A 13,473-nucleotide genomic window follows, 5' to 3' on the forward strand; every position below is an offset into this window, starting at 1 on the left:
TTTTCCATTATTATTATTCCTCACAGCGCTGCGAGACAGTGTAGACGACTACACTTATCTGAATAAACTTGATGTGTTTTCTCGAGCTGATATGTGGGTGTTCACAGTTTGTATGGGATCGTCTCAGTCATTTGCGTTTGAATAGCGCGCGCTCTCCGTGGGCGGGGCCGATTATAACGTGATGAGATCGACTGGAATCGCTCTTTTAATACAGATTTCACAAGATGAAGATATGTTTTTTATATAAATTACTTCATTTAAAAGACGAGAATTCAAGCTTCATGCCTGTGTCTTTGTATGCCTGTTTGACTGAGTATTCGCTCAGTTATTGTTCATTTTCAGACGCGTTTCAGAATGGACTTCACTGGCAGAGAGAAGGCAGAACTCGCTTCGTGTTTATTTTTCTTTATTTGGCAAAAAGCACAACACTTTGTTTTTATTGTGAGTATACACAAAAATAATACACATTTAACAGAATCGATTGATGTATGAAACTCCTATGGAAAATCAAAGTCAGAGTATTTATGAGTTTCTTTTACATTGATAAAAAAAAAGTGAGCTGGTATCGCCGGCGATACCGTAGACCTCAGGGGGTTAAAGTAACAAACTAATGACTTCAGAGTATATCAATTAACCTTGGTCTTACACTAGCAGCCTTTAAAAAAAAAAAAAAAAAACCCTTCTGTACCTTTGCAAGTCCCATATAACACAACCAAAGGGTTCCAGGCTATATGGGACTTATAAATGTACAATATGACTATCAGTGTCACCACATTGGCAGAATGAGGCACTTCCAATTTAAAGTGTTAAACCAGATGTGAAATGAGAAGTCAGATGCAAGCATGGATTGGTTTGTCAGTTTTATTGAGAACCTCTCTTTTGCCCTTGAACCATTACAGGACCAAGTGAGGCCTTGCCTTCCCACTGAATGCCTAGAGAGAAGAAAGCCAAGTTAGAGCACTTGGGGGAAAAACCCCCCCAAAAAAAACCAAAAAAAAACTACAAACCTCCATAGGGAGAGGCAGCAAATTCACCATCAGGACCACATGTTGAGTCACAGCAACCACAAACTTGGTCATTTCCATCAGCAGCAGACCACCTGCAAAAAGACAAAGACATGAAACCTACAACATCAGAAAAGTCGACTTAAATAACCCCCCAAAAAACCCATGTACCCATTGGCAAAGGAACAGGATTTGCGCTGAGCATCACTGGGTGCAGAAGCAATAGTTGCCTTCAGAATACATGTTATGTAGATCTGCAAGGGATGTCATACAAATCACAAAACCAAAGCAGACCAGAAGAGAAAATAAATTAACGCATGATATTCATAATACATACAGAAGGACTGTTGCCCTCTCGGAACATAAATGCCTCCAGCTGGAACTGGAGCTTGTCAACCTGGGACCGAGGCATGAAGCGGGAGCTGGAAGCTGTAGTTTTGGCATCCACAAAGCACCTGACGACAAAGCAATCACAAAGAGTAACTCATGAATGTCAACTGTAGAGCATCAAGCAACTTGAACTTACCGATGACTGTGGTTACAAAAAGCAACTTAAACAGTCCTACCGCATCAAGGGCCATGACCTTACCCATGATTCTCAATGAAGGAAAATCTTGGAAGGGAGTTCACATCAGGTACTTGAGTGGCCACACAGCGGTCCACAAACACACGCAGAGGCACATGATTGTACTGCTTCACAGATGCCTCGATGTTAATAACACCACCCAGGAAATAGGTGTATGAAGGCCTCTGATAGGACCAATCATCTATACAAAAAACACTTTAGGCACAGCCACAATTGCAAGGGTAAAGGTTTATTTTATGGAAAAAAAACCTGTACCAACCCATCATGATCTTCAGGGAGAAGAGCAAGACTTCTTCACCAGCCTTGGTTGAGGCATAAGGGAACCATGTTGGCCTCAAGGCATCACTGCTTACATTTTGGAGCCTGCGGTTCATGAAAGTACCCATTAAATGGTCTCCCAGTTTCACGAGAAAGTGCAGAAAGTCACAGAGATCACTTACCTTTGATAATGGCATTGTACACCAACAATTGCACCATTGGACCGGGTAATCGGAGTACCCGCAAGCGCCTCAGGGGTGTAGGTAAGAGAGAAGGTGTAGACGAGTTCATCCTCATTCATCTGGAAAAAGATTGTGGTTACCAAGAGGGTCATCCCAGAGACTTAACATATACAAAGACTCTCATATTGCCATGAATGGGAGAAGGTGCACTGTGCAATATGGAAGAATTCCTGAAGAGCAAATCACCAACTAGTCAAGTCTTCACATCACTACAGCTGCCCTCAGAAGCTCCAGTGTTGCCAGAGATAGTCAATGTTTTGGAGACATGCGCATTGGCTGTTCCTGGGTAAAAACTAGCTTTAACACTATTAAGGCAAAAGATTTGTTCTGGTTTCTTAAGCTCCTTTCATACCGTTTGTGGGATAGTTTACATCAGATGTTGGTTTGAAGGGTTATTTAAAAGGCAAGTAGCTTGAAAATTCAGGATTTTTCCTCCATTTAAATAAATAGAACTTGGTCTTAGCTGCCCTGGAATTGTAAATGACAACCAAGTTAACCGACTTTCCTTGAAAGATTTTGGCTTTCTTCTGTCACACCAAAATAACCCATTAAGATTCATAAGTTCTTACCATCAGCACGCTGTTGCAGTCCTGTAATTCATACTCAAAGATGAGCACTCTAGACTCAGGATCCTGACCAACAACAGGACATCCACCTAAAGACAGACCAGTTGGCTGGATCAACTGACCATTGCTGAAAAGGTCTTGCTGGACCTCTACAAGAACCCGGTTCTCGCCGCATTGAACCGCTATGCTGCCGGGAGTCACGGGTTGCCTCATCGGGAAGTTCTCCACCAACTCACTCTGCACCTCAGGAACAGTGGGATACCTCCAATCCAAAGGCTTCACTGGACCCTGCAACAGCTGCTTCTCCTGAAGGCCAAAAGGCTCCTGTGCAAGGCTTTTGAAGTTGGGACCCAAAGGACTCTGAAACTGAGAAGCCACTTGCAAAGGGTTCCAGAGCCCTAGAGGAGAAAGGGCAGGACTTCTGGAAGCTGGATCTGATTTTGGCCCCATGCTTCTTGGACTATGACTGTACCTCAAACTTCCCCAGACATCATGCAGCTCAAATGCAACAATCACTAAGACAACTGTCAAGAACCCCATCCTAACAAACTTTGACTCAAACACCACAACACACACCAGTAATTGGCTTTGCCTGTTTGTATACCTTTGAATTAAGGTGGCTCCACCCCTTTTACCATAATTGATTACCTTTGATTTTCCTCTGGACCAGTAGAGTTTATGCATTAGCCAATGAGAGCGTGCTATAATGTCACTAGCCAAAAAAAGGCTTGAGGTTTTAATCTAAAGTCTTTTTGCAATTAGGAAACTGACAGTTTATCCATGTTAGAAACTTTGGCTGCGTTCGAAACCGCATACTTCCCTACTATACAGTAGGGGAAAAAGAGTAGGCGAGCGAAAAAGTATGTACGAATCCTCTGTATTCATAAAAGAGTAGGCGAGAATTACCTGGGTGACGTACTAATTATCGCGAAATTCGGACGTACGTATACTTACAGTGCGTTCGAATATGCCTACTTTCCTACTATATAGTAGGCGAAAACAGTACGTGAAAGAAAAATTATGTTAGAAACATCAGTATTCATAAAAGAGTAGGCGAGAAGTTCCCTGATGATCTACTGCTTCCGGCCAGATTTTCGAGTGCTCGTCCGATGGATACTTTTCTATCCCAGGAGGCCATGCGAGAGGATATGTCATTATCAAACATCGCAGAGATCAGAAACGCGGGTGCTTTCAAATGTGAGTAAACACGGTTCCTTGTGTTAAAATTGCATGTGTTGAACTAATGTAGAGTAAACTATTGAATTAATATTATTATTATTATTATTATTATTAATTGTTGAAGGTGTAAAGACGTTACACAGTATAGTATAGTTGTGATGTTGCTGTAAAAAAACGTTTTATTATGTATAGCTAACAGGGGAGCTCCAGTAAGGACACGTAAGTTACGTCTCTAAAGTGGGTTTACATAAACCATATACATCTTAAAGACACTTATTTTAAATGTCTATTTACATCTGGCAGGAAAATCTTCAATAAGTATTGCAGAAGAGCACATCACAACATGAAATAGACATCTGAGTGATGTATGTGTGCTATTATGTAGAACAAATCTATAAAGTAACTAAACATAAGTTATCTATTTTATTTGTCCATTAGTACTGTTGATAAATTGAAGAACATTTATGTTGGATAAAAAGTTAAAACAACCTCAACATGTAAATGTAGTGTTGAGCTCATAAATCACAGAGGTAATGTGAATCTCATCTGGATGTTACAGGGTCAGATGAACAGATGTGTGTTTATCCAGTGGAGGGTGGCTCATGAAGCTGAATGCTGCCATCAAAGGCTTTGAGTGAGTATACTACAGAAGTGAATAACAACAACTATTTAAATATTAAGTTGTAGTTTATTTTAATTATTGTAATTTGAAACAGAGCTATTACAGCACTTTTCTGATTCTTGATTTCTGTGCATTTGCTGCACAGCTTTTGTGGTAGAGCAGGACCTGCAAGGAAAGGTGATGGCGGCGTTTGTGAAAAAAAGCGTTTTTGTCTTCTAAATAATCATGAAATCAAATGACATTGTGCTGTTAAAATGACTGCAGTTATGTATGTGCATTTTTGTAGGATCTGAAATGTCAGCAGACCGGTGTGAGCACTGAGGATGAAGAGCACAGAGCTGAATCCAGGAAATAGTGCCATGGACGAGACCCTCCATCTCTCCACCTGCTCTTATGAGACCCTCCATCACTCCACCTGCCCTTACAAGACCCTCCATCACTCCACCTGCTCTTATGAGACCCTCCATCACTTCACCTGCCCTTATGAGACCCTCCATCACTCCACCTGCCCTTACGAGACCCTCCATCACTCCACCTGCCCTTACGAGACCCTCCATCCCTCCACCTGCCCTTACGAGACCCTCCATCACTCCACCTGCCCTTATGAGACCCTCCATCACTCCACCTGCCCTTATGAGACCCTCCATTACTCCACCTGCCCTTACGAGACCCTCCATCACTCCACCTGCCCTTATGAGACCCTCCATCACTCCACCTGCCCTTACGAGACCCTCCATCACTCCACCTGCCCTTACGAGACCCTCCATCACTCCACCTGCCCTTACGAGACACTCCATCTCTCCACCTGCTCTTATGAGACCCTCCATCACTCCACCTGCCCTTATTGCCTCAGATTGTGAAGCACAACACATCACGCAACAACCTCAGGCACGAAGGAACGGCTCACTTCTGGCAGTCAGCTGATTAATCAGAATAAAGCTGCAGAATGGGAACCGCTGTGTTGAGATAGCAGAAGGATGTGGAGTTCAGCGCCTGTAGCCTACATACATGATTGTAGTTTGAATAAAGCTTTATTTCATGTGTTGACTTGTATATGCATTTGTTTATTGTGTGATGGTGACTTTCATTCATTCTTTTACTAATTTATTAATATTTCTCATTGTTTTCAGTAAATAAAATAAAATAATTTAATGAATTAATGCTTTAATGAATTGTTTGAATGAAAATGTAGATATGTTCACTATATACACATCTAGAGTGTATTCATGCATAGCTATGTCATATGACATACATTACATTTTGTTTGTTTTATTGAATTATATCATTTTCAGTAAAAAGTAATATAATTAAGTATTGGTCAGCATTTATCGTTGTTATTATTGTATGTTTTGGGGTGGGATAGCAATGCAATTCATTCTGGGGTAATATAAATTTTTTATATTAAAGGGACTATGTGTAGCTTTTTAGGTATTTTATTATCTAAAATCAATATTTTTATTCATAAATATGCCCTCAATGGTGTACAAATACCTATGCCAATGATCAGACTAATCCTCGTAAACAAAGAATTTATTATCTTTATATACATGGGACGGGTAAGTCCACGGAGGCTTCCATGTAGTTCCGCCATCTTGAAAAACTATAATAGCAGAGAGGGACAAAAAGTACTAGGCCAACGCGTTTCCACAACGCGTTTTCGTTCAGAACCAGCGTCACGTGACTGAAGCCAGCAGAAGCGGAGGAGCAGAGCAGTGAGAGGCGCTTGTCACTGCACCGGCAAGTTTAAAAGGCTGCACTGCACGGTTATTTATACACCGTTCATTCATACATATGCTGAGTCACAGGATAAGGAGTCCTCGTCGTCGAAAAAGTTCAAAATAGACCGTAAAAGGAAACGTGACCGGAGATTACAAAAACAAGGGTTAATGTCGGGATAGCTAACGCAGGAGAAAGCTTTCAAAAGAGACGCTGAAGTTTCCTGCTTTCTTCTCGACAGGTAAGTCAATGTTACGGCCTTAATTACAAGCTTTTTTTTCATTGCTTGGTTGTGTACTTTATCGCGAAGCAAAGAGGACACGGAGACTGACAGAATAGACAGAGCAGGTTACTTATGATATAAACAAATCTCAGCTCTCAGATTCTGTCACTTTTATTACGAAATTCAAACAATATATACTGTTTTTGGCGCTTGTAAATGTGACGCGAGTCACGACGGATCCCTAGCTGCACGTGAACCGATCATCTCTAGCTAGTAAATAAACACAAATGAACAATGTTGAAAGATACAGTACAACTTACCGAAATGTATATTCCTCATACATTATATCTACCAATCAATCAAACAAATGGTAAACAGCTGGAGAACAATTATGTATGTCACAACATTTACCTCAGGAAAGCCATTTAATGACCATAATAAAGGCTAGCAGTTAGTTGGCTAGAAAAAAAGAGCTATAAAGAGTATTTTGCTAAATATGTGTACTATTACATATTTATTATATTTGTATTTATATCATTAAATAAAGTTATTATAATAATAAAAAAAACGCATTATGTATCTTTCTGTATGTTTACAGCATTAGGTGAGTTGTTTTTTTCTTGAGAAAAATTAATGCCTATCTTGTGTAGATATCCCCCCCACCCCCCGCTCCTCCATAAATCTCACTCCAAGCAAAACTCAAAAGTTGGCAGCTATGTTATATAGACAGTAGAACATTTATAGTTAAAAGTTAAACAGACTCTTTGATGAATAGCAGCTATTGAGTAAAGTAACGATAGAGAAGGCTCTGATGATGATGATATCTAACAATGCACGTACTTCAAAAAATATAACGAGTAAAGAAGGCATTACTACTAATTACCATAGTTAATGTTTTTCACAGTCAGTAATTGATAACTAACAATCTTTTTTTCTTTGTTTCAAGTTTCAGTTTCACCAAGAAAAACTCGAAGTGCTATTATAAGACATCCTGTCATAGCTTTTTGGTACATAACAGCTACCGTAGATGCAACGCGCATTTGAAAAAGTGAGGCGCTGGAGAGCATTATTCATTTGAATGCAAAATACAATTTCACCACTAGATGGGAGAAATTCCTACACAGAGTCCCTTTAATGATACTTACATTTTTCGAGTATAAAATCAACAGTTTTCTCCAAAGGCGAATCTTCGCACAGCTGCCCTTTGTGCAGACATTACAAACGCTGAGGAAAACGAGTAAGGGGAGGCTGCAGACCTGGAGCCGGTAGATATACGCCCCAAGCAGTTTTACGCCCCTGGCAGTTTTACGCCCCTGCTGTTCCTGATGCGTCCAGTAGGGGGAGGCTGTACATTGACACGAATAGATTGAGGTATAATAAATAATCCGCTAAAGTTATTGTTGTTTAGCAATGATGCAACATTTATTATTTATAAACGAATAGCTTGATAGAGCTAGGTAGATATCAATTCATTTATTTATATCAATGGATAGGTCTATCATTTATTTCGAGAGACAAAAAGTTCTGGACGGTCAGGTTGATGTTCTGTCTGGCTTAAATTTATAAGTTATAGCTTACCACGTGTAAGTTTAGCTGCCCCTAGTCTTCTCTACTCACTTTCAAAATTAATTTTCTTTTGAATGTTCTTTTGTTGCCCGTCTTTATCTTGCCTCTTCTGGTAAGACTCCTTTACTCCTTTCTGGTTTGAGTTGTTTCTTATAAAATGAGATCTAACTATCTCATTTATATCTAAATATACATTTTTCTTAAAATAGCGTACTGATCTGGATTAAAATGTAGGCTGTGTGCACTTAAAGTGGGATTTTTCTTTGCCAAGTAACTTGCATGATGCATCCCAGTGTGTTTGCTTTAGCTATGGAAATCTCTCTCTCTCTCTCTCTCTCTCTCTCTCTCTCTCTCTCTCTCTCTCTCTCGAAACTTTTATAAACTATAAACACCCATCTCTTTTTTAACTGCATTCCAAACCAATAGCTTCTCTAGTAAATAAATGACTTACAGAGACATACAAGGACATGTTTTTAATGTCATTTTTTTAATTTTCTCTGCACAGTCCATCATCAGTGGCCAAAAGAAATCAAAGTGTCTTGACACTTTTTCCAAAAGTGTTCCACCAACAAGTACCTGTGCCATTGTACTTTGAAGATCAGGAGCAAATTGATGCAATCCACACTCATCTGACATAAATTCTGGGCAACACACACACACACACACACTGTGACTAGATCAAATTCACCATGGATGTCCTTTTTATATTTTTTTAAAGTTTAGCTTTTTTTAATGAAATACACACATGAAATGCAAATTAAAAAGGCAGTTTGTGTTCTCGTAACACTTTCTTTTATGTGGTCTGTGACTCATGGGGTCAGTGATTCTGCAGGGTCTCCAATAAGTATTATAGTTTATCTCAGTTGCTTTGGTGCATTTCTCAGATCACACCTGAAATCACATCATCTTTCACTTGTGCACATCATAAAAGCAATTTCTCATTTTATACAAATTGCAAATGCTTTGGTACATTCATGCAATTCATAATGTACAACTGTCTGCTGTTTCCTACATTATCAACTCTTTATGTCTTGTTGATCAAAATATAGGCCTATTATACTATTTCTCTGTTGAATTGTCATACTCCTCAAAACATCTAGGCATTAGTTCCTTGCATAAGTCATTAAATGCAAAATGGCTGACTAGTTGTCATAAACTGTTAAGCATGTTTTCAATACATTTCTATTACACTTTATTTTGTAAATGTGTCCTGAATTGATGAATTGCGGAGGTGTATTTAGAATTTCACTAATGAAGGAAAAAATGAATTGATATAATGAATAATGATGAAATGTACAAAAGCAACTGTGATAAAAAATTAAGGATTCAGGAATTTTATACAAAATTTAACAGTGAGTCCTGCTGCTTTTGAATTTGACAAAATAAAATTCACCATGGATGTCCTTTTTACATTTGTTTGTTTAATTTTATTTTAATTTTTTATCAGTGAGCAGAAGCACTTTGACAGGAGGATAGAAAAACAGTTAAAGCAGAGTGGCAAGCCATAGGGGAGTCATCATAATTCATAAATGGTGTTGATAAATAATGTTTTTGTGAACAAAAATATTGTCTCTTTCTTATAAATGGCCCTTGGAATTTTAGAAAAGGGATAAATTGTGTTTGTCTTCATAAAATGCTATGTAGGACACTGTTTTGTAGCTGTATGATGACTAAGTGAATAGTAGAGCAGATATTTAATCCAGGATCCATATGATTATACGGTGCTGTATGTCTAATGGGCTAAATATGTTTAATATCTAATTGTAACTTTATATAAATTCACAACAACATATTTCACTCAGTCTCCTGTATAAAAACATGCAGTGAATATTCTATTATTATTAATTAGTATTATTATTATTACTATTTATTCAATATTAATGTATTCAATATTCAATTAACTATTCTATAGTAGGTCATATATCATTACTTGTCATCTGATCCAACTATGTGTGTTATTTTTTAATTCATGAAAACAAATAGTCTTCTGTATAGGCTGAGTGAAGCCCAACCTAATATCTAGAGATATTTTAATCCATAGTGCAGTGCAGATTTATACTAAAACGTTTAATATTTAAATTAACAAAAACCACAAATTCGGGCAAAATCTATGAACTGGACGGTTATTATTGTGTAAGTTTTGAGCATCGATTTAATGGTGTTATTTCGCAGCATATCCCCCTACTGGACGCATCAGGAACAGCAGGGGCGTAAAACTGCCAGGGGCGTAAAACTGCTAGGGGCGTAGATCTACCGGCTCCAGGTCTGCAGCCTCCCCATATAGAGGAAAACCGTTCTAGGTAGGGCTGTAGAGTTACTGATGTTATGAGGTGTATGTATGTATATATATATATATATATATATATATATATATATATATATATATATATATGTCATGGGTTCGCATACATAATATGAGATTTTATACACAGGAAAAAAGAACCTACAAGGTTGAATATCTTAATATATTTTTTCTTAAATAATTCATTATAATACATTTCAAAAATGAATTTTTTGTTATTTATAGGTCTAGGCCTGAGGGATGAAACGAGTTAAATTCAACAAGAAAAAGAGGAAAACATAAAGGAGATTTAAGCTACTTTTGCTTGTGGATGAAAATGTTTGGATATAAAATAAAGAAATTAACAACATAATCAAGAGATGACCATTTTTGGATTTCGTAATAAAAATAAATAATATCGTTAAGGATAAAACGGTGGGTCACATTAGTAGGGTTAAATATAAGAACTTAAATTAAACCTAAATGTATTCACAAAATAAATGGGCAGCAGTTTCTTCAAAAAGACCACAAAATGAGCAAGTTTAATCAATATCAAGATATTTACAGACAGATGAATTAAACGTGTTAACGCTTGTTAACGCTTGTGATAACGCGTCGTAGGTCACATGATAACGTCAACATGGCAGATGTCCGGTTCGCATTCATACTTAACGAGATCAGGCTATAAAGTACCTACTCTTTTAGCGCTTTCGAAGTAAGTACTTATTGAAATTAAGTACCTACTCATTGAATATGCGGTTTCGAACGCAGCCCTTGTCTTGCTGTGTCTCAATTCACCTACTTATACTATACCCTAACAGTATGTACTGTTTTTGTGAAGACTCTCTTCTTGACCATCGGTCGCATACATCAGCCATGTTTTGTAGTTTTCTGAACACTTTTAACTCGTGTTTGTAGTTCTGAACTGAATCCTCCTCCAAAGCGCAATGGGTTGTGGGCAATATTAGCCGTTATAGTGAGCACGGATCCACACTTCGAAAATCGACCAGAAATAGTAGACCATCTGGGGACTTCTGGCATACTCTTTTCAACATACTATGTTTTGGGACACACTTATTTTAATCTCACATACTGTTTAGGATGGATAGTATGGACATTGAGACACAGGGTCAGTCTCTCTTATTTGATAAAAGGGCTGTATCCAAAATCGCATACTTCCCTACTATATAGTTGGCGAAAAACAGTATATGACAAAAGTAGTATGTTCGAATTTACAGAACTCATAAAAGAGTAGGCAAAAAGTACCCAGATGATCTACTACTTCCGGCTAGATTCGAAAGTGTTCATACGATGGACACTTTACTACCCCATGAGGCCTCAGGAGAGGATTTGTGAATGGCAGTGAAGCGACAACTGATGCTGGAAGGTCACATGACAATGATAACATGGTGAATGTAGTATATATGGATTTCATTCATACTACACATAACATACTTTTTAGAGGTTGTGAAATAATGACTTATTCAAAATAAATACCTACTCAATAGAGTATTTGATTTCGGATGCAGCCATTGAGCGGACATTTACAAGACACCATTTTCAACTAAAAACAGACAACTTTTTATGCATTTTGGCCATTTATTTTCATAACCACAGAGTTTTGGAGGCCTAAAAACGCAAACATTTAAAAATGGGTTTCAAAGTGCAAGTTTAGCAAACGAGCATTAGCAAACGAGAACAGCCTGGAAAGTCACTAGAAGATTTTACATTATCTACATTCATTCACAATTTTACAAACAAGCTTGTCCATGACAGAAACTTACTGTAATCTAAAAAGAACCTGAGTTCAAATGATAGACTAGAGATTCATAAATACAGATCCCAGAGAGAGAGGGTGTTTTTAGTTTTGTATGACCTCTAGGGCTTAGTGATCAAACGTCAGATAAAGTTTTATAAACTATTGGCATCACAATATTCATATACAAACTGTGAGAGCACAGGAATACAATAGGGAGACCAACTCCATTACATCAGCAGTGCTTCATGGTACAAGGTGTTCCCACAGAGCAGTTTTGGAATCATTTGCTTGCCAAATTCTTAAGAGAATCATGGATATGTTTTTCATTAGGAAATTCTGCTGTTAAACGAAAAACATGTAATGTAAACTGATGGCTTCAAAAGCATATACCAATTAACCTTGGAGCGTACAGTAGCTGCATTTAAAATGCTAAATTTAAAGGGATACTCCACTTTTTTCGGAAATATGCTCATTTTACAACTCCCCCAGAGTTAAACAGTTGAGTTTTACCGTTTTAGAATCCATTCAGCTGAACTCCGTGTCTGACGGTACCACTTTTAGCATAGCTTAGATCATTGATTCTGACGAGTCCAGTAGCATTTCTTTCAAAATGACCAAAGAGTTTCAATATTTTTCCTATTTAAAACTTGACTCTTCTGTAGTTAAACCGTGTACTAAGATCGACGGAAAATGAAAAGTTGCGATTTTCTAAGCCTATATGGCTAGGAACTACTCTCATTCCGGCGTAATAATCAAGGAACTGTGCGGCCGTACCATGGGTGCAGCAGGCGTAATGATATGACGCAGCGCCTGAAAATAGGTCTAATAGGTTAGACAAACTTAGTCCCGTCATGTTGGAAGAAGTTACCGAGCTGGGGACTATTTTCAGGTGCTGCGTCATATCATTACGCCTGCTGCACCCATGGTACGGCCGCACAGTTCCTTGATTATTACGCCGGAATGAGAGTAGTTCCTAGCCATATAGGCTTAAAAAAAAAAAAAAAAAAAAGCAACTTTTCATTTTCCGTCGATCTTAGTACACGGTTTAACTACAGAAGAGTCAAGTTTTAAATAGGAAAAATATTGAAACTCTTTGGTCATCAATGATCTATGCTAAGCTATGCTAAAAGTGGTACCGTCAGACACGGAGTTCGGCTGAATGATTTCTAAAACGGTAAAACTCAACTGTTTAACTCTGGGGGAGTTGTAAAATGAGCATATTTCCGAAAAAAGTGGAGTATCCCTTTAAGATTACCCATTTATACAGAAATTTATAAACTTCTGGAACCCTATGGTTGTATGGTATTTGATGCAAAATGACAAGTCAAAAACAAGCAAGGATTGGTTTGTCAGTTTTATTAAGAACCTCTCTTTTGCCCTTGAACCATTACAGGACCAAGTGAGGCCTTGCCTTCCCACTGAATGCCTAGAGAGAAGAGAGCCAAGTTAGAGCACTTGAATAAAAGCAACC

The 13,473-nt window shown here is 38.1% G+C and overlaps 1 protein-coding gene across 1 annotated transcript; it reads right to left on the reverse strand.

Moving 5' to 3' along the window:
- Window positions 1-1,314: 1,314 nt before the first annotated feature.
- Window positions 1,315-3,203, reverse strand: LOC309478960 (zona pellucida sperm-binding protein 3-like; the record flags this gene model as incomplete). Its single annotated transcript, XM_082142806.1, has 5 exons — window positions 2,660-3,203; window positions 2,031-2,149; window positions 1,850-1,953; window positions 1,594-1,771; window positions 1,315-1,459 (listed from the first exon to the last, which is right to left on the reverse strand). The coding sequence occupies exons 1-5, from the start codon at window positions 3,194-3,196 to the stop codon at window positions 1,315-1,317; spliced, it is 1,083 nt and encodes a 360-aa protein (XP_081998932.1). The 5' UTR covers window positions 3,197-3,203.
- Window positions 3,204-13,473: the final 10,270 nt, after the last annotated feature.

Source organism: Leuciscus leuciscus (assembly GCF_965113295.1).
Source record: "Leuciscus leuciscus genome assembly, chromosome: 17".
Lineage (NCBI taxonomy): Eukaryota > Metazoa > Chordata > Actinopteri > Cypriniformes > Leuciscidae > Leuciscus > Leuciscus leuciscus.